The sequence below is a fragment of the Megalops cyprinoides genome, chromosome 14, assembly GCF_013368585.1.
Source record: "Megalops cyprinoides isolate fMegCyp1 chromosome 14, fMegCyp1.pri, whole genome shotgun sequence".
NCBI lineage: Eukaryota > Metazoa > Chordata > Actinopteri > Elopiformes > Megalopidae > Megalops > Megalops cyprinoides.
Genome location: NC_050596.1, coordinates 11,383,202 through 11,410,445, shown reverse-complemented (window position 1 = coordinate 11,410,445; position 27,244 = coordinate 11,383,202). Strand labels below are relative to the sequence as shown.

Sequence of the window (27,244 nt, the reverse complement as noted above, 5' to 3'; positions counted from 1 at the left end):
CAGCGTGCACACAGCCACGCATTCCCACACATGCTCTCACTCGCAAGCGCACAGGCACGCACACACACTCTCACAGCCGTGCCTACCCATATCCCGCCCATTCTCTCACAGGCATACTTGCATACACACACATACTCTCACAGGCGTGCTTACATATACACACACATACCATTCTGTCGCAGGCGTACTTACATACACGCGCACATACTCTCACTTGTGCTTACACACAGTGCTTGGAGGATTGTTATACATGCTTGGTGTTGTTATGAGTGGGTCAGACTGGGAGAACCCAAGGATGGGGTCACCTGGAAGGCCCTTGTCCAATATTTGGAAGGGCTTGGTCGCTATAAGGGCTGTGGGGCGTGTGGAGCACAGCGGTTGGTACGGGGAGTGAGACGGGGGGGGGGGGAGGTGGTAGGACGGGAGCGACCGAGATCCGCGTGTCCTCCTCCACCCCGAGCAGCCCTGCTCCAGATCGGTTTCCATGGTGATGCAATCCTTGCGCTCCACAGTGCAACACGAGCTGGATCTCCCGGGGATTTAAAGAGGGTCTCTGCTCCCTCGCAGCACTGCGGTCACTGAGTTTACATACGCTCAGACACACACACACACACACACACACACACACACACACACACACTTACTTTCTCACGTGGGCACATACTCACGTGCACATTTGCTAGCTCACTCACGCACAGAAATCTTACACATTTTCCTTCTATTCTTCTTATAGGAGAGTTTGCATTTCTGAGTGAAGTTGTGGAGGCTTGTGAATGCTGGGTAGATACTGGCATTGTGAGCACAGTAGCCAAGTGTGCCTTTGTCAGCTGGTGTCTATGGCCAGGCAGTGCTCACTGAATCTGTGCTTCATCTGTGTTTCTCTGCTTGAAGTCTTTCAGTATGGTTAGAAAATCCATCACAAAATATTCTTCTTTTAGCCCAGATAAATCAAATATTTTTCTTTGTGCTGTTATGTAGTATCGCGGTACGTAAGCTTATATTTTATGTGTTGTGTAATTTGGTTGACTCCAGCATCATAGGTGGACCCCACACGTTGCATCTGTATGTATTAATTGGTTCCCTCATGGGTCATTAATCTTTATCTTTGTCTTTTAAGCTCTGCTGTAATCCCTGTCCTTTCAGCAACAGCAGAAGTAGATCATCTACATAGAGCAGAAACATGAATTTTTTACTGTATAGAGACCAAGGTTTGAATATTCTTCTAATGCTGTGGCCAGCTCATTTGTGTAGATGTTGAGCAGTGCTGGACTTGAGCTGCAGCCCTGAGTGAAGACTGAAGGCTGTTCTTTTACTGCCCATCATAATGCCACATAACACATCCTCTTTAATTTTGTGCAACAGTTTCCCCCCCCCCCGATCGAGCTTACAGTGTTAATTTGATTAGCTGCACAGTGGTTTGGTCAGAAAGTGAGTCCTCACTTGATTCTATCCACTGCATGAATGAACATTCATTCGGCAAGTATGTGTTTTCATCGTGCAGCCCTGATAAACTGTGTGTGTCTCTCTCTATCTGTCTGTGTCTGTGAGCGAGGCGGGCGCCATGTGCAGTCCGCTCAGTATATGACAGAGGCTGGAATGAGCGCTCGCTGAGTGAACCCGGTGAACCCGCAGCTTTGGGTGCGGCCCCTGGTGAGCAGACACAATGCTGGTGCTGTCCCCGGAGCTGCGCAAGACGCTGTTACTGGTAGTTATGCAAGTATCTGCAGGCTTATCTCTTAGTCATAACAGGGAGATGCATGGGGACAGTACTGACCACAGCATACCCTTCATTCTTCTGGAAATGCGTATGGTACAATTGCCGTTTGTTTTGATGCTGTTTCTTTTGTGTAACATATCCCTCTGAAGAGGAGTGGTGGATGTTGGATGCTGGGGGACATGGAGCAGAGATAGCTGGAAGAAAGTGCTCTCAGGCCCCTCTCGGCGCTGAACTCGAGACCCAGGCTTTTGCTGGGGCCTGCACATTTCCACACCATGACTAGCTGTATGTAGCCTAAGTGATGAGAAGTGTTGATTGATGAGTTCTTTTGACCTAGCCTGTGTCAGAACAAAGCTCCATGGTTATGTCAAAATGGAAAAACGTTTCTAGATCTGAGGCCATATCAGACACTGTGAGACCTACAGTCTTTCAGCGAGGGGGTGGGATTAAAAGGGAGCCCACTCACCCAGTGGGAATTAGTGTGAACAAGTTCCCATAACCCACAGCAACTTTAAGGCAGTCTATGGCTGTGGCCCAACCACAGTGAACAAGGGAAGTGTGAGAGAGTCCATACCCCATGTGATGTTGCATAAGTACATATAAGCGGGGGTGCATTTGGGACAGGCGTTCCAGCACCTTGGAATGAAATAAGAGGGTGTTTGCTTCGCTGTTAGCTGGCAAATGGTGTCCTAAATCTCCAGTGGCATAATTAACTTCTGCAGTTTCAGTGCTGTGTACTTTCAGTGGGGTTTCTGATAACACTGATAACCTTTGCTACCCAGCAGTAGCAATTTCAAAACATCCAACCAACCGAAACACAGCATTCCCATTGCGTTGCTATAACATTTTAGTGCCATGATAACATTTGAAATGGCGTGTGTTTTATTTGCCGGGGACTGGTGGACTGGTGTGTGTTTGTTTAGCAGTGTCAGTTACAGGGATAGCCCTTTGGCGTGTCTATCTAATGACAGCCTATCTAATTACCCCCCTTCTGGTGATAACAATAGCGCTGCTTCCCTGGATATGGCCTCACACAGGCGTGTTTGCATTGACGCCCGCCTGAACTGGGATCGGTTTGCGAATCTGTGGGTTTGTGTCAGGAATATGACCACGGGTTATTTGAGTGAATGTGGTGATAATTTAGGTGTGGATCCAGTGCGGTCGGTCCGACTCCACTCCAGGGAGACAGCAGCAGGATCATTGAGGTGGTATTATTTCGTCAGAGATCATTGACAGGAGATTGAGTTACGGTGAAAATGATTTATTTGGTTAAGTACTGTCCAGGGTGCTGATGTGGGAACAGCGTGCGTGTTGGGAGTTTCCATGCCAGTAATAACATGTATGGGTTTTCCCAGATCCTGTAATGAAGGAGGAAAGTTGTTCCAGTATTTAGAATGTTCTGTGTGTGTCGGTCCCGCCCAGCGTTCAGGCTAGGCTCTTGTGAGATCTCACTGGAACAGGCCAACACTCTGTACTCAGGGCTCTGCCTCCCAAATAACACTACAAGGGGTCACTTCACCACTACAGCATCACAGTGCACATACTTCAGTATGTGCCCTGAACCTTTTGTCAGAGAAAACTGCGGAAATGCCACATCTTTTCTTCTAACCAGCGTTGTACACAATGTAGACCGATGGCCAGCCAGTGTGGCAACAGAGGAGGAGTTGTGTTTAGTGTCGGGGTTGTTTTGCAACAACCACTGGAATACCACATGAATCTTCCTCCAAAAACAGCACAAACTCCTCCCAGATCGCCTCCCTTGAAAGTTCTGCTCATGTGGTCCCCCCCTTGGAAGTCAGCACTGGAAATATAGTTTGTGAAGCAGCGGACGATCTTGGCTATCCTTACGTGCCGTTTTTCTTATACGCTAAGACAAATCCAGTCAATCTCTCCTACAAAGCACTCTTACCTTCACCCTCACTCCCGTACTGGTTTATCCTTCACTAATCCCAAGGCAATGACAAACTAATCGATAACTGGAAAAGGTTTTCGTTCAGACCATGTTTGTGTGTGGAGGCACTTAACGGGCCCAAAAGGATGACAAAGTGGAAGGTCTCATCCGTGGGACTGTCCGGGTCTGTGTTGTGCCTGTCACCCTGTAAGGAACCACTTTGGAGTGCAGGTCTGTTAGCGTGGTGTGCATTTTGAGCAGCCTGTTCACAGGTGAAGATGTTAACCAAAAAAAGTAAAAGGCCAAGAACCCGAATATAAAAACAAAGCAAGGTATGGGGACAGAAAGCCTCAGATAACCAGACAGTCTGCATCTCAGCAGCTAGCTGGCTAACCATAGGTTCTGCAAATAAGGATCCAGTAAACCACAATATATTTTTGGACATAGGGCAGTAATAACTAAAGTACGAAAGGGGGCAAATGACTGATCAGTAGGGCGGGAGTGTAGCATATGGGGTGGTGGTGTAGCATAGTGGTAAGGAGCAGGGCTCCTAAGTGAGAGGTTGCTGGTTCGATTCCCCGCTGGGACACCACTGCTCTACCCTTGGGCAAGGTACTTCACCTAGAATTGCCTTAGAAAATATCTAGCTGTTTAAATGGATAATATGTATAAATTGTAACCTATGTAAGTCACTCCGGATTAGCGCATCTACTAAAAATGGCAATAATAACCAAAAATACCTTTGGTTAATTTTCTTCTGAGACAGACTTGCCAGCTTTGTACATATCTTTTGCTATTTGCTTATTTGTTAGAGGCTTTTATCCAGAATAGCTTACAAGGCCACCGTGGCAATATAAACACAATGCACATCATAATGGCAAAGGCATAGGTGCAGATGAGCCAGTAACACTCCAGTATTTACCCATCAAGCTAAACAACAATTGACTATTTTTTTTTTTATCATTAAATCCTCAAAAATGATCAGAAGAGCAGCATTAACTTGTATCATAGCATACACTTAGTGCCTAACATTCAGTATTGTCACTGAGGCTGGTTTTGTGTCTTGGTTCCTCTCACCACAGAAAAGGCCCAGCGCAGGTATTGTGTAAAGAGACGTGACGAGCAAGGCTAAAGACTTCGGTGAGATGGAACGGAACGCATAAGAGGCTTCTCTGTTCGGCCTTGAAAGATTCTAATCATTTCACCAGCAGCAGTAATGCCAGGAGCCTGTTTCAGCTGCAGATCAATAGCTCGCTGTGGACCCAGCACTACTGCTTAGCTCATTAGCATCTCTCTCTTTCTCCCGCAGTCACTGAGTTTTCTTGGCCTGCTCACACAGGGCTCTCTATCCTGATATCTCCCTGGCCTGGGCGGCGGCAGCCTCTGGCATTTCCAGCAGTGTTAATCTTTGTGCTGTGCATGGGTTGTTTCAGTCCTCGTGCAAGTGCCTGTTCAGCTTTTAGTTAAAGGACAAATGCTCTCCAGCCACTTCAGCCAGAATTTTGAGGCCTGGCTAGAGAGGTAGCTCCTTACACCTCCCATCCTGCAGAGGGCGATAAGCAGGAATGCCTGAAATCTCCCATATAAAAGGTGAAGGTCAGCCATGTAATGGGGGGGGGGGGGGCTAAAAAGTTTATACATACATGACTCTGGGCAGAAATGGGTAGTATGTGTGTGTAGCAACTCCTAAACTAAACTCCTGTGTGCAGAGTCAAGGCAAATTCTTTCAATGAGCAGAGCTCTTTCTAACTTTTTAGTCAAATCCCCTGAGCCATGAACTCATTCACTCCTCCACATATTCAGTATTTTACTCCAGACCTTTGGCTCGGTGCACTTTTTCCCTCTGTAGTAACAGTGCTGATTGATATTGAACAGAGCATCATTAATTTAGAGAGCAGCTGTAATGCAACATAGCTTTAAATTGTGTGTGTGTGTGCTGCCGAGATGCCTGATGCATACGTTATTCTGCGGGTTAACTGAGGTAGATGAAATGTTTTACAGTGCTGTGAGGGTGGAGGGTGCTGTGTAAGATTCTGGTTCTGTTTTTAAGGCCTGAGAGTGCACCCTGGCAGGGGGGGAGTGGGAGGTGTGGGTTGGCACCACTGGAATGCGCTGCGGGTTCACCGGAGGAACGGCACTCTATCAAGTGAAGACGGCCTGTTTTTTTTACAGCGCGGTCAACCCCCGCTCACGTGGACTGTGTTGGAAAAACAGGAGGCGTGTTTGTGTGCTCTGTGGAGCCAGAGGTGGTTGAAGCCCCTGTCACCCTGCCTCTGCCCCTCACCCCTCCGCCAGTGCCCCTCTGGGGAAACGAAACCTTCAGAGGTGCTCTTCAGGTGGTTGTGGTTCAAACTCAGGGAGGCTGTTCACAGATGAAAGTCAAAAAATCTTAAGGGCCTAGAGCAAATTCTGCTTGGGCGAATGGTCGAAAATCCCACTTGGAAATGCCAGAAATTCTTAAAATATGACAGGAAGCATGTTATCAGTGTAATCCATACATGAAGAGCATTTACAAAATGCTAATTTCAGGGGTGAGAATAAATGTTCTGCAGTAAAATCCATTATTTGTGAACAACATGACTTCCACAGTGCAACACTATTAAGATTAAGGTAGAACATTTCTAAAACATTTTAAGCAGGACAAAAGGATCAAATTTTTACTTTTTTCCTTTTACACCACACTTTTGTTTCTCTTGGTTATGGGTATGAATGAATACAGAGGGCATTGTTTTTGCCCTCCGTCAATCCAAGGTGACTCTTTTGCATGTTATCCGTTTATACAGAAGGAGGCTGGCCAAAGCTGTTGAGGTTTAGTACCATGCATAAGGGTACAACAGCGGTTCCTCCGTCTGGGATTTGAACCACCAACCTATAGTTACATGTCCAGTTTCTCCCTGCTGGCAGTAACAGCATGCGTAGTGTGTGTTCCCCCAGCGTTTACACGGGGTGAGGCTGCTGCACTGGGGGGTAACCGCTGAAAACCCTGCGAAGCTGAATCAGATAAGCCGTACAGTCAGGGCCCTCCTCTGCAGCACTTTGAAGCACTTCTTGCACTTTGTGGTGTAGTCGTCTCCTCAGTGTCTGCTGCAACACCCACAGATCCTCACTTGCTGTAACACGCACATGCACACAGACATGCGCAAACCCACTTTTACCGTTTCTGACACACTGATAACCCCCCCTCCCAACAAATACACACACACACAAAAGCGCTCACTGCACAGAGCCCTTCCTTCCACATGGATGTACGGTACAGGCCTTTTATAGCTCTCTCTCGGCAGGCAGGGCTGCCTGTGCGTTATTGCAGTGACATCAATAGCACTTTCACTCAGCCTGCTCCTTTGATGTGGCTCAGTGGCCGGAAACGAGCACATCACAGCGTCGCATCTACAGCCACATGTAGCCCTGCATTTTAACGCCTGCATCCTAATGTGATTTCCTCTGCTGATACCTTTCAATTGGAGCGCGGTGTTCGAGGAGCGCAGGAAAAAGTGCACTCTATCAGAAGTAAAAGGATGAGGTCATTAAGCAGTTAACCCCGCCTGTCTTCCTAAACCGGATGTCAGGTTGGTGTGTTGAAGTGTATAGCGGTTGCGTCAAGCAGGTCATGAGTAAGTGGCACCATTCTATATCCTACATGGGAGGGCAGTACAGCATGGTGTTTAAGGAAAGGCACTGGCTACCTGGAGAGTTTGTGGTTACAGTCTCCGTTTCGGCTCTGCAGTTACATTACATTACATTACATTCTTGTCATTTAGCAGACACTCTTGTCCAGAGCAGTTATGGTCTCCAGGCTGGCACTTAACCACTCCTGCCTCAGTACTTGCTTCATTGCACAATGCAAGAGGCCCTGGATTAGTCCATCTGCTAATGACGCTAATATCAATGCTCCATGTGCCGTTAAAGTATCGTAGAATTAAACAGACTTGGAGAAACTCACGTTGCTCTCAGCTGCGAATGTGCGATGCAGAAAAACACATGGTTGACAAAGACCTCATAAAATACAGGTTAAAAATCTGCAGCACATAAAAGTCATAGTAAATAAAGACCATTTAGATCTTGGCAAGTATAGCACTAGTGCACCTCCCATTAGGGGAAAAAAATACATGGAATGCATAAAAAGTAAACTTACTACCTATTTATTTCCTATGGAATACTACTCATTAAAATATCCACCTGTGGCTGTAACAAGTACACTTATTGTAGTCCACTGTTAAGTATTTTAATGGCTGAGAACTGTGTATAGTGAATGCAGAGAGAATGGGGTTGATCCACAGACAGTAGCTGAGTGCAGAGTAGGCAGGGCACCCTGGGGGGGGTCACAGGGGGGTTGTGTAACCGGATGCTCATTAGACAAACTGCAACGGCCACTTTCCTCCTCTCTCTGCTATTAGGAGGCAGCAGCACAGAGCTGTGGGTCCTTTTATTAATCCCAGAATGCATCTGATTCTGATTGTTTTTAGGTGGTGGAGAGGGAGTTGTGGAAAGGCTTGTGAAAGTCTGCGTCTTTGCATCGGACCCCCCACGTCAGTGAGGTGTGGTGGTGTGGGATTTGCAGGAGTTTGAAGGGTACTGAGATTTCAACACAGAGTTCAAACATGTTTATTTAAAAATGCAACGTGAGATAATCAAGCCCCACCCACTGCAGTCTCAGTCTGAACTGTTGACCCAGTGATCTAGATCGGTAATCTCCCGAGTTTGAGCTTCCTGTGCTGCATCTGAACATGAAGCGCTGTCAGAGTCACTCACTCTGCCTGTACCTGCACTCCGCGGGGGGGGGCAGGGGGGGGAGACAGTGAACCTGGGCAGAGGGCACTGTGCAGCCTTCAGCATTCAAACTCAAGTGTGACAGCGGTATGCGCCTGGGTCCTTCTGGCACTGACAGGGGCAGACAGACAGATGCAGAGAAAATAAGACGGGGGGCAGAGCCACAGACTGACAGAGGCTTGTGTTGGGTGCAATGAGTGTGTGCTCCTGTGTGTGTGCGTGAGAGAGAGAGAGAGCTGGAGAGACTGAAGGGCTGTCCAGTGTGACTGCACTCTCTTGGCATTTCCTCGGGGAAGTCCGTAGTTTGACCGCTCAGTGTTAACGGGCCTTCGTCATGCTGAGTTGCTCGCGATGCTTCAGGACATGTGCTCTTCCTCCTCTTCCCTTCTTATTTTTCTTTTTTTGGGTGTGGGGTCCCTGCTGGGCTATTGCATCTCCCCCTCCTAAATCACATGAACAACCTCCGTATGCCCCCTGACGGCTTTTCCAGTGGAAGTTTTCGGTTAGCCTTCACAGATCAGGCAAGGGTGTTCCTAAGGCTGTGTCTGCCATTAGACACTACATACAGCTAGGAGAAGAACACTGCAGGTCTCCATTTTCTCCCCCTCTGGTGCTACAGCCCCACTCTTCTATCCTCCCCCTCCTGAATTTCCCCTGACCCCCCCCGCCTCCCCCCTCCCTGGTTGGTCTGTTTTGCAGGAGGTAAACCACCTCCATTTATTGTTTATGAGCGGCAGTAAATATAGAGGAAAACATTCTCTACGCCGACTGCCCGAAACAGGACTTTCCCCAAAATGCCTTCTAGGAACATTCCAGATTCTTTACGAGTTGAACATTTTGCGTTTTTTCCTTTTTTCATTTGACTTTGTTGCTTTGTTTTGAATGTACAGTGACAACCAGTGTACAGTGATGTGTCCAGTAGCGACAGTTAGAGAAGCTTTGTGGTGAATTGGGCACTTGTACAACTGTTACAGCAGAGTATGAAGCAGCACACACACCTACACACACTTTCTCTCTCACATACACACACACCTCATCTCGTCTCACACCTCAACTTGCAGTGTGTGTACAGGACGGATGAAAATAGACAACAGGAGAAACAGGATGTTGAATATTGAGTTCCTCAGTGTCTGTCGGCTTTGCCAGCTTTTATTTTAATGCGTGTCTTGTGAGAACAATGAGGACGTGACTCTGACTCTTGTGACAGACTGAAGTACAGGATTTGGAGACTTCAAGTCACGAGGAGCAGACCCTGCATGTCACACCAGATTAGCTTTTGTTAAGGTTGGAAGGGTGGATGCGTCATGTGATTGTTATTATTATTGTTATTATAAATATTTTCAGATCCAACTGGAACCGCCTGCAAGGTCTCTGGTTACCCCTCCCCTCTCTGGGAGTGGTAGGTGTGAAAAGAGAGCAGATGAGCTATGTCTGTTAGTCTCACATAAGCATGTGCCTCGTGCACAGCAGGTGATATGTGGGTCTGTCCCTGTGAGAGCTTCACATGGGGTCTGGAGCGTATCGTGGTGGCATCTGAGGTGTGTGTGTGTGTGTGTGTGTGTGTGTGTGTGTGTGTGTGTGTCTGTCACTTTGCATTGCTCTAGACTCTGTGCCGCTCTGCCATTTGTTTGGGGGTGTGTGTATCACCTCCCATTCCCCATGGCCCTCTCTGAGGTGAGGCTTTTATTGTGTAGCATCATTTAAAGATGAAAGGGTCTCTCTGTGTCTCGGCTCGTGCCATCATGTCTGAAGGCAGGGGGAACTGAAAATAAGGGGTGGGGGCAGACAGCCAGCCAAATGGTGCCCTGGGTTTTAATGATTGCTCCAGACCAACCCCATCTGTTGGGTTCAGAGTCTCCATGAGATGAAGCAGGCCGGGGAAGGGCTTCAGTTTAGGCTATGTATGGCAGGAGTGGGGAGTCCAGCCTGTTGTTTGGTTATGATATGATCACAGTTCGAAATTCCAATATTTGATATGAGATGTTAATTGATTGAATTGCTAGTACTATACAATGTATATATGTGCTATAGTATATAATAAAATATATATTGTATAGTTGTATATATAGTACCATACATATGCAATGTATATACTATGTAATGTATTTACCAACAGCAGAACGTCCTGAAAAGCATGACATCAAAGGAGTCTAATTGAGATGATCTTTGTCTGTTTTCCGAGAGCATAAAGACGTTCTTCTTTTCTGCAACACTGATGAGAAAACGTTGCGACAACATTACAGCCCTTCAGTTTGGCCTGCCTGTTGTCGTGTTTGTCTTGGTGGTTGAGATGCTATTTTTAACCATGTGAGTAAGATTACCTCACAGCATGTAATGCGTTCCTCTCAGCGACAACCTCCTCGCTGTGACAGCCTCTCATCAGATCGACGCTTTTACCTTTACCACCGTCGACTGCCATGTAACTTTACCATATTACCATCACAGCTCGCCAGTTAGAGAGAGTGGGTGACATTTTGTCATTTTTCTGTGACGTATATAAGATGTTACAAGAACATTATCCACACAGTGTCACATTAGTGCACCAAGTCGGGGGCATGTATATTTTATGTGACATTGTAAAAACATTACAGCAGCGCTACCTCCTCAGTGACACAGCTCTTAATAAGTGTGAGCTTGGGCGTGCCAAGGTCTGTCAGAACTTCCTCAAAGGATGGCCGTATCTGCAAGTCAGACTGCTGCTTGTTTCCTGGCTGTCAACCTGTACAGTGCCTTTTTTCCTTAGACACACCTCTTTTAAAGTGCTCTACCACTGTCATTCCCCCAGCATCCCTGTTTTCAAATGGCACTGACTGGGTTTTGTTGTTGGAGTGTGGTATGTAATAAATTTCTCTGAAATGTGGTCATTTTAATAGTCTTACTTTTGCTGTGATGTTGTAGAAGTCCTGTATTTGATCAGTGCCTAAAGCACAGGTTATTGAATCAAAGATGCCACTGTGGCCAAGTCACCTATGTGTAATGCAGCGATATAAGCTCACTTGTTGATTTAATGAGTCATTTAATTAGCGGGCAGGATGACTTGCTCAGTTATCCTGTTATCCATTGACAAAACCGGATGTTTGATAAAGCATGCTAAGTTTAAGTACCTTGTTTAACAGTACAGCTAGTATTCAAACCTGAAACCGCCCGAGTTAAATGTCCGCTGGCCTGACTGCAGATCTCTCACGGTTCAGTGTGTAGTATTGCCTGTGCTGCAGTGCGGTGGGATGCTCTGCCAGGAGGCGGAAGTGAGCCGCAGTGTCTCATCTGGAAATGTTTCCATGCTGACAGAGTTTTCCCACAGTGTGACCGTACTTGCTCTACCAGATACGAGGTCAATTCCTGTCTGGCCAGATGTGTGGATGTGTCATTGCCTCCGGCCTGCCTTATTTTTGTCAAAGAGCACAGGAAAGATGACCCCCTGTTTATCTGCCCTTCTGCGCTTCTTTGTGTGTGTGTGTGTGTGTGTGTGTGTGTGTGTGTGTGTGTGTGTGTGTGTGTGTGGTAGCATACTTTCCATGCTTTTTCCTCGGTGTGAGAGCCAAGCAGGGCAGGCCAAAAGCTTAGGCATATCTTCATGCCAACACTGCTGCAAGATGCATTTTAAAAACTCGCGTCAGATTGGAAGGCCGGCCTCATGGGCTTCAACCTGCAGCCCGTCATGAGGCGGACGCCCTCAGTCAGAGCGAAGTGCGTGCTGTCAAGGACTGGCAAGAAAGATGACATTCGACACTGACCCTCTTCTGAGGATTAGCCCTCATCTCTAGCAAGTGGCAGTCACCCAAAAGATGGCTGTTAACAAGTATCCAGGGGAATGAGCTGTACAGCAGAGTGTAGTTATAATGGGCTTTCAATACTCGCTGTGAGGTTCCTTTCAGGATTTTCTTTTTTTAATCTCAGCAGTTCTGATGCGAATGTAACTTCCATCTTTGAGGGATCTCATGGCTCTGTGGCATCCCTGGTACACTTGCAGACAGCAGAATGACTAACACACCCCTAATGACATGTAAAGACACAGCTGATCTGTGCTAACAGCTCTTGAGCACGGCTCCCTATAACCCCTAGGGGGCGCTGTCCTCTGTGTGGCTGCAGAGTGAACACTGTCTGTATACGGCTGGGTCAGTCCGTTACGTACTCGCATTCCTCAGGGGTTTAACACTGAAAGCCTGCAGCTGTGTGGGGAATGTTTGTTAAAAAAAGAAAAGGCACATAAAGAAAAGAAGACGCTGAAGAAGGGCATGTACGTTCTGGAGGAAGGCGCCTAGTCACACTCTTGCTGTATCCGCTGTAGGACTGAGGACTGCTTTCCTGGGTTGAAACGCACACAGTTTTATGCTGACTGAATGAAAGTCCTTCCCAGCATTCCAGCAGGAACAATGACCCATGAATGTTCTCCCTGGCTGGGGGGGGGGGGGGGGGGGGGGGGGGGGGGTGTGTCGGGGAGAGTGAGTCACTGTGGTGTAACGATGAAATAAAGGTCTCGCACTGTTCTCTGATGCATTCCCCTCTCCTTCAGTCACTACATGTGGACTTGGGTCGTGGTGCCAGGACTGTTTTGGCTGAAAGCGGCTCATAGGTTCTACCACAGAGCTTGTGATGAGTCCAGAAGTGTTATCTGACCTCTCTGGGGAAGAGAGTCCCCTGAATTCACCTCTAGAGTTCAGATCACAGAGCTACAGGCTCTGCCCTGGAATTTAGATGGCTGTTGGAGCAGTAGGCCTGCTATAGACACGTGTTAGGTACCTGGAATTTTGAGAGAGCAGCCATGTAGTCCTGTGACATATATACAAAGAAACCGCGGCATGTGGTCAGTGGAAAGGAGAAAGCTATTTTGCATCAGAGGGTGGTTAACCATTCAGACGCTCTGCCTCCTGCTCTGGACCCGTTTTCCTCCAATCAGCAGTAGCCACACCCTGGCTCCAGTGATGTCCAGAGAAACTGCTCTGAGTATTATGCTGCTTGAATTTGGAATGAATTTCTGTTGTCTTTTGCACATGAACAAGACATGGTGAAAGTTTATACCTCAGCGTAATGATCCCGCTCTATTGAGCAGATTCATTACATTACGTTGCATTACATTATTGTCATTTAATAGTCACTCTTATACAGAGTGAGTTACATAGGTCACTGAGGCAATTGTGTTTTAAGTAACTAGCCCAAAGGTACAACAGCAGTGCCCCAGTGGGGAAATGAACCAGCAACCTTTCAGTTACAAGCCCTGCTCCTTACCACTGCACCACACGCTTGGCTGTTTGGGTGGAGAGATGACAACGCTGGTCTGACATGGTTCCTCTGCCTTCTGCTCTCCTGCAGAACAATGACTTCCAGTTTCCCGTTTGGCCTCTGGAGTTTGCAGTGTTTTGTCAGAATTAGTCACGCCTGCTGTGGGAGTTGTGAGCTCAGACTGAGAGAGGCCAGTCTTATATGGTAATATGAGCTGGGCTCTGTGGATGAGGTCACAGTTCTGCCCCACTCACCTGTCCTGGGGGAACCATGTCTGAAGCACTCCCCCACTGACCCCTGGGATAGGGTCGTCTTAGTGTTTTACTTCAGAGCGTGTAACACAGAGATTCTTGTACTCACAGATGTTTATGGGAATATGCTGGTGAATTTCTGCAGTCAGAATGAGTCAATATCAGTCATGTTTTATTGGTTTAATTCGTAAGCCCCTCGGGACACGCTGCCATGTGGAACTTTGTGGTCTCCAAGACAGTCCTACGGCCTCGGAGTCATGGGGTGTGCTTTAGGGAAGTGGGAAAATTTGTCCTTCCCATCCTCTGGCAACGTAACACAATAATAATAAAAATTCAATAGAAACCGCGGCGAGAGGAGTCAGTTCACCAGCAGGTCCCCCCTGTGCTGCGTCTCAAGGCCTTCTTATTAAAGCAGACCTGCAGCGTCACCTGTTTCTGCGGCACAAACCGAAACCGATACAGTGAAACAGGAGTCGTTTGAGAAGCATTGCGGTGTGTAATTGGCTTCGTTTATAAAGGGGGTGGGCTCCCACTGAGCCCCTCAGTACTGCAGCTAAATAAGGGCCTGCTTGCGTTCGTCCTGCCCCTTCACAACAGTGGCTCCTCTAATGGCGATAATGACGTTGTTTCCTTCTGCGCAACAGAAAATGTGGACATAGGAGGCGTTCATGTCAGAAATCCTGCGTGGCAATTTCAGGTTCAGCGAAGGAAGAAAATGACCTGTCTAATGTTCTCTCGCTATTTGAAACAGGCTTTGCAGCTAAAAGCGGTGTTTGCGTAGGGCTGGACAGTTTATGACCATCAGCACTGTGACAACATCTTGTGTCTTATGCCTTTAATGCTTGAGTAAATACTCAGCTGTATAAATGGATAATAGGTGGAAAACTGTTAGTCGTGTGAAAGATTAGATATCCCCTGGATAAGAGTGCCTGACAAGCAAATAGATAAAAGGATAGTCGTTTTGGCTGTTGGGACCGTCGACTGCCAGGCAGAGTCTTGGGATGGTCTGCCAGGTGCATTTCTGTCGGTTGTCTGAGCTCAGCACTTGGCTGGGTGAGAGCTTTTTGGCTCGCCTTGTGTTAGATCTCTGCTGTATCAGCTACTGAGCTCATTTCGCATCAGCGCTCCTCTTTCCTCACATCCTGGCAATGAGTCACACCCAGCGTCAGAGCAAACCTGCGCCACAAGCTTCCGACAGCCTTGGGCTAAGAGAGCCACCGGGCGGAGGATGTCCCTGAAGTTTTGTGAAAGCCCCCCCCATGCTCTGATGTCACTGTGACTCAGTTTGTACAGTGAGATTTTGGCTTTTCCTGCCGGTTTTGCCCTCAATACTAAAAACAAAGCACATGACAGAGCACAGAGGTTAAGGAACTGGGCTTGTAACTAGGAGGTCGAATATTTTTTGCGTACGTTGGCCACTGAGGGGGAATATATGCAGACTAAGGAATGGGGGGGTGTCTCATTTCTGGGCTTTTTGTGTTATCAGAGAGGCAGGGAGGGAGGCAGAAGAGTGGGGAGAAGAAGAGTGTGGGAATGTTGGCTCAGAGCGCGGGGGAGTTACTGTGACCGGGTGTCTGCCGCTCTGCAGCGGAGCTGGTCAGCAGGGTGTGTGTGTGTGTGTGTGTGCGGGGGTGTGGGTGGGGGCGCACCTCAGGGTGGAGGTTGTCTCTGCATGTTCTGCACTTTTCAGAAGAACAGAATCAGGAATGAGGCAATACAGCTTCAGCTGCTCTCTGCTCATTCACGCATGGAGATGGTTGAGTATTGAGAAAGCTCTGCGCAGGGAGTAAGGACAGAGTTCTGTGTGGGCACAGGGTGGGGCTGCTGAGCTGTGTGTGTGTGTGTGTGTGTGTATCTATCAGTGTGTGTCTTGGTATGGTGGGTGTGGTGGTTATTCTCCCCAGTATCTTTCACAAGATTTGGTGATACAGTCTTGTTTGAATCAGTAGGCCTTTCATCTGTAATCTTCCCGTGGTTGATGCAACTTTAGGTGTGAAGATGTTTTACCTGTTTAATGTGGCATGTGCAATGTGTATTTATTATTTATGATATGTAAAACTTTGATTTTGTTCTCCTCGTCTGTATACATGTTAACTACAAATGTGATTTACAGTAACCAAACAAAATGATGTTTTGCTTAAATTCCAAACCCCTCTTGCTCTTTCTCTACAGGGGCGACATGTTAAGACTGGGCAGCTGGCGGCCATCAAGGTCATGGATGTCACAGAGGTAAGGGAGAGGAGGGGGCGGGGGGGGAGGGGGGGGTTTCGTAGCAGGGGGCTCAGTGTGCAGACTGAAAATCAATTATTACCAAAATGCTATCTGTGCTTACCGGTGCTTACCAGACAAAACGGCCCCAGATAACCTTTCAGAAGCTGCCTCCCAGTCTAGCCGTCTGTTTCCTTTCCTTTGTCTGCCGGGGTCAGCGAGGGAAGCTTGGGTTTTGACTGTAGAGGTGTACGGTGTCTGGGCAGGAAGAGCTCGGCTCACCCTCTGTCTGATGGGCATTGAGTAAAATGGGGTGCCTCTCTGTTCGAGATGCAACATCCATCCGTTTTGAGAGGTCTCTTTAAGATTCCCGCTCCTCAGCAGCAGCGTGAGAGAAGTAGAGCAGCAATTTAGCCACAAAACGATAATTAAGGTTTGAAGCCCAGACATCTTTCAGCCCCTCAGGGCCAATGTAGCGTGGTGTAGATTTTGGCACACTAACTTAAAAAAAAAAAAAAGAAAAAGTTAAGAGGCAATTGAATTCTCATTTCTCAAAGGAAATGCAGTTTTCATGGCTGAAGATGTCTCTCTCCATCGGGCTTAACTGTGGTTGCCACAAATAAGGACATATAACACAACACTTTTGCCATTCATGTAACATTTTTATTTGAGTAATTTTTAGAACGTACTTTATTCCACATTTCCAAGTGTTACTTTTTCTGCATCTGTATTTTCTTTCCTGGGACAAAGAAATGCAGTGGAAGACTTTCTTCTGTCTTTTTCCAGAGACAGTACAATATTTTAGGATAAGAAGGAATCCACCCTCAATGATCTCCAATGTTTCTACCCACAAATGGGGCATTCCAATTTGAGTAGGGGCAGTATGGCTGCGCAGTGGCCACACATGTGATCCCCGCCCCTGCCGTCATAGGGCCATAACCAGGGCCTGATACTTGCCTGCAACCTGTCCTGCGATCATGAACTCCCAGCTGGGCGAGGTTAGCAACTCCCACCTTACCTGGAGTATTCAGGTCCTAGTGAGATCCCCACTGAAATGCAGCTGGCCGTGGGACATTTGGTCTGCCTCCCTCTGCAGATGATGCATCTAAGGGGTACCACCACGGGACAGGCTACCACTGCAGAGCACCATCCCCTACCTGGCCCTTTTGCCTTGCATGTCAGAGTGGCCTGTGCACGTAGGTGCCAGCCTGTGTCTTGCTGAGTCAGGGTCAATGTTCTAAACGACATCCACACACGGGAGTGAAAAGGTCATACCTTTTCAGGAACAATCGCCCATTTTCACAATGGAACATGTTCTGTTTGAATCTGGATCCAATTGCAATAAAGCCCTCATCTGGACTAACTCCCAGATCAGATTTAGAGTCAGCCCCAAATTAGGGCTAAAGTTGGATTAAAAGGATTAAAAAAAGGACCTTGGGCTGGACTGAGATCAGTGTAAGACAAACACGGCTTCATTTAAAGACGCATTTATCAAATATTTTATTTATGGATCAGTATTTGGCCTTATTTGGAGTTAGATTTTATTGCAGCCAAAGTCTCAGACATCCATATTTAGCCCATATACAGACAATACTGTGCCAAGAAACAGAATTGCACAGTAGTGCAAGCCAAACCAAGCCCCACCTTCCCTCTTGAGCCTCCAGGCACCCCTCACATGTATTTCCAACCAAAAATAGAAATTTGTTGCTTGTGTGGGTATTTGGTTTGAAAAATTTACATCTTGGATGGGAGTTTTGCATACAGCTGAAAAGTGCTGTTAATATTTGCTGTTAACATGGTTTTCATTTATTCAGTGGAGTGTCTCGTGCACTGTAACTTGCACTGCATGCATTTTTCATACTGTATAATGTATTTATACTGTATAATATTTATGTGAGTGATTTATTCAGGTGCAAGTCCCTCAGCTGTCAAAAACACAATGGTAAAAAACACATTTTAATATTAATGCTCTACAACAAGCTTTTCTGTTACCTCCTTCATGAAGAAACAGAAGGAAGTGAATGCTGAATGCTGAGTGATCAAAGGGATGAGGGATGAATTGAACCAGTCTGCAAAAACCAACAGTTGCAAATGACAAGGGATTTCTCAGTGTTTTGGACACACCCACATTTCCACCCACAGCATGCCCCTGTATATTATTGAGAAGCATAAAGATGGTAATGCCATCTAAAGCCTATCTTCATATGGGTAGATCGTGTATTAGTTCATGCCCCAAAGTGTACTGTGGAAAAAGGTGTGTTTGGGCAGCAGTGTAACATGGCACGGAGCAGGAACCATTGGTTCAATTCCCCACTGGGGGACTGCTGCTGTACCCTTGGGCAAGGTACTTAACCCAAAATTACCTCAGTAAATATCCAGCTGTTTAAATGGCTGAAATTGCAACTTGTATGCTATGGATAAGAGTGTCTGCTAAGTGACAAAAAATGTAAAAAATACTAACATTTCACCCCACAGTTTTTGGTGATCTTTGTTTAGGGGTGACTTTCCTCTGAAGGAAACATAACTGATGGCCTGCTCTAATGTCAAACCCAAACATTGTACATTGCACTAAGAACAGGAAGGCTTTTTCCACAAGCTTTACCTTATGGTAAGCTGTGATCCAGGAGACATGGCCACATTTAGTCTGACTGGTTGTTGTGATGAACATGAAACGATTGGCTGCTGTGCTGGCCAGGATTAATTTGATTGGCTACTGAACAGATTTGATTGCAAGCGACTAGTGTGCTGACTAAGGCTGGGACAACTTATTAATAATCATAGATAACAAAATGTGCTTATCAATCCTTTTCATTCTTTTTGAAATAGCTCCCATTTTACTGACGACAAGACGCACCTGACTGAACTGCAGTTTTCATTGATCTGCGGTTCCCGGCAGTGACGGCTTGTGAGCCGGAAACAGTGTGGGCTGAGCTATGGATGAATGAGCTCATCATGAGCAGGTCTGAGGTGGAGAATTCTGGCTCTGTGACGGTTGCGCCACTGTTTCCTGCCAGGGGCCATAGGCGTGCTGACGTGCCACCACCCCGTTGCTACGGCCGTGTCTCCTGTAGATCTGCCTGGGCTTGTCTGTCCTCATTGACAGGCACTTGGTACAGAGCAGGCCGTGTGTTTCTCTATTAGGAGATGCATGTCTCCATCTACCGTTCCTGTAAAAGGCAGCTATTTTGCCATGAGATTTGAGGGGGGGGGGGGGGGGGGGGGGGTTGTGTGCATTACAGAAACATCTGAACACATAATATCTTCTGCATTCATTATTACATTACATTATTGGCATTTAGCAAATGCTCTCATCCAGACTGACTTACATTGGTTAGTTTTTTTTTTTTTTTTTTACAATGTTACCCATTTATACAGCTGGATATTTACTGTGGCAACTGTGGGTTAAGTACTTTCCCCAAGGGTACAGCAGCAGTTCCAAACTGGCAACCTTTCAGTTATGAGTCTTCCTCCTCACCACTATGCTGTACTGCCACGCTCTTCTTCTAGCACTAGTTAGCAGTGCACATGGAAACCACAGGCAATGTTAAATGTGTCTTTTGCATTTACGGTGTGTCCTGCTAGAGAGATGTTTGTGTAAAAATAAACTTTATGTTCATTATTGGTTGTGGAGCTAAAACAGGTTGTAGTGTGTTTGTTCCAGTTCGGTTGCATGCCCTGTGAACATCTGAGGCTCCTCTGGGTCTTCGCCAGGACAGGGGGCGGCAAAGCCGCTTGTTTACTTTTGAAAATCTTGAGCTCCAGTTTGTAGTGACCTTGTCGTCCTGTAGGTGGCTCTGCGGAGGATTTCAGTTAGTGCACTGCTTCATTGGAGAGTTTCTCTGATATATTTATTACATGAAAAATAGGGCTTTGTGGAGTCAAAACAGAAAGGTTTTTGTGCCTTTATTGTGGTCTTAACAGGTTTGGCTGTTTTCCACCCCTCCCCTTACTAGACCTCTTAGTCCAGAGCTGCATGGGGAAAATGGGGGGTCAGCTTTTTGGGAGTGGCTTTCAAAGAAAACATACATGAATTTTAGAGAGACCGAGGGAGGTTATTGCTGCCTTCATTGTATCATACATTTCACAACTCCTTCACCAGTACTGTAGATTATGAAGTCATACCACTAAAACAGAAAAATGAAATTAAAATAACCAAGACAGACAGAGAGAGAGAGACATGGGGGGGGGGATATTTGCTTGCTTGGCAGTGGTTCAGAAGTAGCTCAATCCCATTAAAGGCAGCGGGCGGGTGGGGTGGGTTAAAGGAGAACCTCTCTCCGCCATCTTTAAATGCTCCTTTATTTTCTGCTGCCTGCCTGGGATAATCGTATTCCACCCCTGCAGTCGGGCGTTCCTTCAGAAGCTCCTCTGTGGTGCTGTTATTGAATAAAAGTTCTCATTAAATGGCAGGTGTCTCTGCGCCGAGCAGAGTTCTCCCAGAGGCAGACTTTTAAAACCCCTGTCGAAAGGGGCCTTTGGGGAAAAGAGCGCACCGCTCGGTTATTGAATCTGTCCGGGTTTATAACCCGAGCGGATCGATTTCTGCTGCGCGGTGTGTGTGGTGTGTGTGTGTTTACACGGTCTCATGCGCCCGCTTGTTGTGCTGCTTCGAGCTCCGTGTGAGCCTGACGCCTGTGTGTTTGCGGCTTAGGACAGCGGCCCGCCCTCACCCAGGCTGTGTCACCGTGTGCCCGCCCACCGCCCAGAGGCTTTAACAGCGAAAAACAACAATGCCAAACGGTTGCAGGGACCGTGGGCCCAGTTCTGAGAGGGGGAGAGGGCCAAAATGAGAGAACAAATGAGGGGTTGGAGTTAGATTGTGAGACGACTTTTTTCCCTGCAGAGAAAAAATATTCTCAATTTCTTGCTACCCTGAAATGAACCCTGAACCCTGGCCAAAAAATCAGAAATGAGTCGTCTTTGGAGAGGACAGGAGAGTAGCTGTGTTTTTCCAGCAGTACAATACATCGCCAACTGTCAGAGCCTCAGGGACAGTGACTGATGAAGCCTGTGTAAATAAATAAAGGATTAATGTTATCGCTATTATTGTTGGTAACATAGTTATTGTGCAATTAATTGCTGCTATTATTAACATTATCATTTTATCTTTGCAGTACAAATCCTGTATCTTGTGCATCCCTTTGTTTTGACTTAAATTTAGTAAATATTCTCTTTATTACTCTATTGATTGTTGCTTTTCGTTAATTCAATTCAGTTCAATTCATTTTTATTTGTATAGCGCTTTTTACAACACAAGTTGTCACAAAGCAGCTTTACATTGTTCCCAGGCCTGAGACCCCCTGAGAGCAAGCCTAAGGCAACAGTGGCAAGGAAGAACTCCCTATCAGGAAGAAACCTTGAGCAGAACCGGGCTCGGGGGGGGGCCCATCTGCTTCTGGCTGGCACTGGGCAGATAGAGTTAAAGACAAGTTATGCAATGTACTTTAAGACATTTACGATTGATAGACAATAGTAGTTAACAGCAGAGTGATTATAAGAATGTCTCCTAGGATGTCCGGTTCTTGGAACGCAGTTGGCTTTTATGGGCAGGGCAGCGAGGTAGCAGGACTGGAAAACGGGATGAGACGCTTGGGCTACAGGAGCCCGGAGCAGGGATAGGAAGCAAACAGAAAACAGTGGTTAGTGGATGATAAGAATGGCAGGGATGTAGAACAGAGAGGCAGGAGAGGAGGGGCAGAGAAAAAGGTGTGCAACAAGGAAAAGGAAAGAAAAGTTATTAACTGTTAATCTTTGGCAATACGTGCAGAAGAAAACTTCATGCCAATAAAGCATGTTGAATTGAATTGGAAATGGAGAGAGGGAGAGTGGAAGAGGGAAAGGTCGAGAGAAAGGGAGAGAGAGAAGTGTGGTTATGCCAGCACAGATGGGTTGTTGCTCTGCCTCTGGCCTTAATCTTGAGCTCTGCATTTCTCTTTGTATATTGAGCGTACCCAGTTGATGAACCCAAAGGCAGATTTTGTCTGTCTGTACATTTGCCACCAGCAGAGTTACAGTTTCGCAGGAGAGTGTGGGCATGGTTGTAAGGGAACACCATTACCCACAGTGACTTGCAGCACTTTCTGTCTCCCCCAGGGGGCCTGCTTGGATCATATGGAATGTGTGCATCAGGGGAGTTTTGCCAGAAAAGGCTGTTTTAGGCACCTAAAGAAAAATGTTTAAATCTATGCGGCATGTCCAGCTGGTGGTCAGCATCACAGATCCTACCTCTAACACCATCAGTGGATGGAGTTTTTCTCAAAGAGGGACAGTATTTTGTGGCCTTTTTAAACCTCCACATACAATATTTCCCCTTCAGTATCCATTGAGGTGACTGAGGTGGAATTTGGTTCAGGACCTGGTGACATGTGTAGTTTGGGTGGGCCCAATCACCCGTTCGGTTTTGCTCGGGTCCTGATGACCCGTGTGGTTAATGTCTTTACCTGACAGCAGGTAAAGTATGAAGGGCAGAGGCTGAGGGGTACCTGTATCTTCAGTCCGCTGTACTCCATTTTGAGAGAGCGTAGCGCACGTGGACAGGGACACCTGACGTTGTTGCTATCCAAATGTGAAAATGCTGCAACGCTGGTGATGCATCACAACAGCACCTGAGCACAGCAGAAGCAGCAGAGTGTAACAGAATGATTTAGAGAATCTAGGAATTAACTTGCATGCTGTTGCCATGACAGCTCCCACTTCCTCTCTATCTTCTTTTTTGTAAAAGAATGGTCATTATTATGATTATGTCTATCAGATGTTGTATTTACTCCACCATCACTTACATTTAGGAATCTTACACTACTGACCTGGGACTGAACTGGAAGCATTACGTAACTGAGTGAAGAAAGTAATAAATATTTATATCTAATGTTATTTAATTGATTACATTCAGTTTGTTGCCATTTTCTTTTACACTACAAGCGCTGGTTAACAATCTGGAGCTCGATAGGCCATTAAGCCCGAAACAAAGGGCTCATTAGAGACGGGAGCTTACATAATGTGTGAATATTAAGCACTCTTGTACTCTGTGAAATAACATGTCTGTCTGAGGCTCCGATCGTGGGTGTTATCCATCCGACTGCCTTCAGCCTTTATTTCAATGGGCCTCATTACAGTTTGGGAGGAGGGTGATATTTATGCTCTATCCTTGCACTTTACACCGCACAGAGGGAATATTCATCTCTTTCTCTCTCTTTCTCACCTTCTCCCCCTCGTCTCTCACAGGACGAAGAGGAAGAAATTAAGCTGGAGATCAATATGCTGAAGAAGTACTCCCATCACAGAAACATTGCCACTTACTATGGCGCTTTCATCAAAAAGAGCCCCCCAGGACATGACGACCAGCTGTGGGTGAGTGTGCAGGGTGACCCCTGTGACCCCGTTTGACCCCTGTGACCCCCCAGATGCTCCGGTCTTCAGTCACTCTCCACAGCTGTGTGTTTTCGACTCCTTTGCTGCGTTTTATGGCGTGCCTCTGACCTGTAGCTCTATCATGGCAAGATTTACATGCTGCTTATAAGTGGAAAAATGTGGACTGGTCTCCCCTCCAGCAGCCTCCCTGCTCACATGGCAGTATCCATTACACTCCCTTTATGCATTTCTTAGAAAGCAGCTGAAAAAAGGCCTACCCCAGTGACTCAATCCAAATACTTGACCTGCAGGGTCTCTCACCAGCTGATTTTCCTTGGGGACGTGGATGTGTGTGTGTGTTTCTGTGTGTTTCTGTTTATGTCAGTGTGCATGCTTGTACAACCCTCCCTCTTTGTAGGTAGTGATGGAGACGTGCGTTTGTGTGAATTGGTAATTACCTTTCTGTGTCACTGACGATTGAGCCATGTGTGTGTATGTGTGTGTATGTGTGTGTATGTGTGTGTATGTGTGTGTATGTGTGTGTATGTGTGTGTGTGTGTGTGTGTGTGTGTGTGTGTGTGTGCGCGCGTGCTTGCACACATTGGTAACACTCCCTCTCTCTAGCTGGTGATGGAGTTCTGTGGGGCAGGCTCCATCACAGACCTGGTGAAGAACACCAAGGGGAACTCACTGAAGGAGGATTGGATTGCCTACATCTCCAGAGAGATCCTCCGTGTGAGTGCCCACATCTCTCCTCTGTGCTCTCTCCCTCTCTCTCCCCCTCTCTCCCTCCCTCTCTCTCTCTCTCTCTCTCTCTCTTTCTCTCTCTCTGTCTTTTCTGTCTGTCTTTTTCAATGTTTGGTCAGTTTTTCATGCTTCTCTGTTGGGGTTGTGGGCATATCCTGCACTTGTAAATAATGGATTTTAAACTGCCCCGCTCTTTATTTACAGTTTTAACAGAACGAAACTGAAGAAAATCAGTTTGTCTGGAAAAGCGGGATTTCTGTCGCCGTCTGTGTTGTAATTCACCAGTAGCCCTGCCCAGCGTGCTGCTCGTGTTAAGCTGAAGCTCTCCGTATTCAGATACAGGCACTCCCCCTGCAGCAGTTAGCTACTTTCAGCTGCGCTGATAGGCCTTTGATGTCAGCTCCCCGTGTAGCAGAGCTCAGCGGTTCGTTCCATCACGCTGCATTCTGCAGCTCCGTCCTCTCAGGCTGTGCAGCCGGCGCGAAGGTTGTGGCAAAGGTTCCCGTGGAATGCTGGGGTGCTGGTCTCACGCCGGGTTGTGTTTCCGTCTTAGGGACTGGCCCACCTGCACGCCCACCATGTCATCCACCGTGACATTAAGGGCCAGAATGTCCTGCTGACGGAGAACGCAGAGGTTAAGCTGGGTAAGGGACAGATTCCAGATATCATGAACACACTGCAATAAACAGTTTTGCAATGCTTTTCCTATAGTGAAGGTATAAAGATACCGTATAAACCACCGTCTCATGCAAATTCATTTAGTCAGAACTGTAGACAGGTGTGATGAGAATGCTTGCCATGGGCTGTCCAGTTCTCAGTCTCTGAGCGCTGCTAGAAAGTGGTGTAAACCGGCCTACCCTGGTTGTGTTTTGCAGTGGACTTTGGTGTGAGTGCCCAGCTTGACAGGACAGTAGGACGGAGGAACACCTTCATTGGGACGCCCTACTGGATGGCCCCTGAGGTCATTGCCTGCGACGAGAACCCTGATGCCACCTACGACTACCGAGTAAGACATTGATATGTACTTACCCCCCACCACCACCACCACTACACACACACACACACACACACACACACACACACACACACACACACACACACACACACACACACACGACACCCATGATTGCTAAACAAGAACCAGTTCAACAAAACTATGGTTTTTGGTGCCAACTGTGTGCCTCTACTGATTTCAGAAACATAATTAACTGTCTGAACAACTAGGATAGGAACTTCTTGCTACTGTTCTGCAATTTAATACTGCATATTGAAGAAATTCAAAACATGGTGTCTTGGGATTCAGAAATTCCCCTACATACGGGTAGTATACACTGCTGTGTTACTGGCTTAAGAACACACTTCTGTCAGGTGGTTCTATACTAAACTTTCTCCATTAGCTTTTATTGCACATTACTGTGTTAGGGGTTTTAGGACACACTTCTGTCAGTTGGTTCTGTACACTGTGTGAGAGGGTTTGTGAACAACACTTCCGTATCATGGTATTGTGCATTGCTGTGTGATGCATTCTGACCGCACCTGTCCTTTTGCAGAGCGACTTGTGGTCCTGTGGGATAACAGCCATTGAAATGGCCGAGGGAGCCCCTCGTGAGTGCATATCCTCCACCAGTCTGTCTCGGACCAGCTTCTCTCTTTCATCTCTCCATTCTCTCAAGCCCTGTCCTCCTCTCCCAGCTCATCTCTTTCTACCTTCTCGACTCCATCTCTCCCTTCTCCGCTTCTTCTCCTTTCAGTGACCCCTGTCTTGCCTCCTCCTCCTGGTTTACCTTTCTCCCCCGCTGTGGTGTCTATGCAGGGTACTGTGTATAACTGTGCCCGGTCTGTGCCAGAGTACAGGCACATGGGCATCTTTCTCTATAATATTTTGTGTCTCTCATCTGTCAGTTTGGCCTCTACAAACCAACACTTGCAACTGTGGGACTCTCAAACTCATTGATGATTATCAAGTCTTCTGCAGGACTGCTAAATGTTGAATTTTTATCTCTTGGGCATAATTTTATTGAGCATGTAAACAACGTGAAATGATCCATAAAAATTACTCAGATTACATTTCTTATTATTGTGTTTTGGAAGGCTGCAGGTTTGCAATAATACTGACTTTTCACAAGGCAGTGAAGATGAAATTTTAACTGTTTTCTCTGCCCATGTTTACTCCCACTGATCTGTGTGCGTTTGCTCCTGTCTTCATCTGGCTGATCTGTGTGCGTTTGCTCCTGTCTTCCAGCTCTGTGTGACATGCACCCAATGCGAGCACTTTTCCTCATCCCCAGAAACCCTCCCCCCAGGCTCAAGTCCAAGAAATGGTGAGTGTCAGAGGTGTGAGAGGCCTGGCTTTAGCAAAATGTGTGAAGATGCCATGGGTGTATTGTGGTGAAGTACTGTAGAAAGCAATCTGAAAATTGATGGCAGACTGAACTCTAAGACCGGGCAGTATGTAGGGCACTTATTAATGAAGCGGCAGTGGTCGTGCTGTGACTGAATGAGTCACCCAACTCTTCAGCAGCGATTGGTTGAGTCAGCTAGATCTCGCAGCTGTGATTGTTCAAGTTATTGGACTCTGGCTGCTGTTACCGGTTGAGTCAGCTAGCTCGACAGCTGTCATTGGTTTAGACCATGAAAGCAGTGATTGGTTTAAAAAGTTTGATCGGCAGAGACTCACATTATTGCAGCTGTCTTGTTCTGAATGGCCCCTGTAGAACGAGAAGGTAATTACTACTGTCTAGCATGTCACAGGTGTTGAAATAAAAATTTAATATTGAAATTAATGGTCAGTAGTGAAATATGGCAAAGAAGATTATTACTGGTTGTCAGTGAATTTAATACAATGAAGTGATTAGAGGTAGTAGAATCTGAGATGCTTCGTTCAGTATCCACACCCTTTTGGTACAGATAGGTTCTCTTCTATTGAGCTGCAGTTTGAACTAGCTTCCAGCATTTACAGCTTGGTTAGCACTTCTTTGGGCCCCTTCCAATAGTTTCTCCTCCAGCCTCTGAGTAAGCACCGAGGAAAAGCGCAGGCTCGTATCTGTGAAGCTCTTTGTGTGGGATGTAATGAATGCTGAGTGTTCTCTCTCCCCC

General features: G+C 46.8%; 1 protein-coding gene across 10 annotated transcripts in view; it reads left to right on the top strand.

The window, feature by feature from the left end:
* Positions 1–27,244, top strand: part of LOC118788985 (mitogen-activated protein kinase kinase kinase kinase 4-like) — a 70,042-nt gene that overhangs the window by 17,003 nt on the left and 25,795 nt on the right. For all 10 annotated transcript variants that reach the window (XM_036545238.1, XM_036545234.1, XM_036545230.1 and 7 more), the window contains exons 3-9: positions 16,019–16,075; positions 23,276–23,401; positions 24,026–24,136; positions 24,702–24,792; positions 25,024–25,154; positions 25,699–25,753; positions 26,391–26,469. In XM_036545238.1, the coding sequence (XP_036401131.1) occupies positions 16,019–16,075; positions 23,276–23,401; positions 24,026–24,136; positions 24,702–24,792; positions 25,024–25,154; positions 25,699–25,753; positions 26,391–26,469 (650 nt within the window). The remainder of the gene's footprint in view (positions 1–16,018; positions 16,076–23,275; positions 23,402–24,025; positions 24,137–24,701; positions 24,793–25,023; positions 25,155–25,698; positions 25,754–26,390; positions 26,470–27,244) is intronic.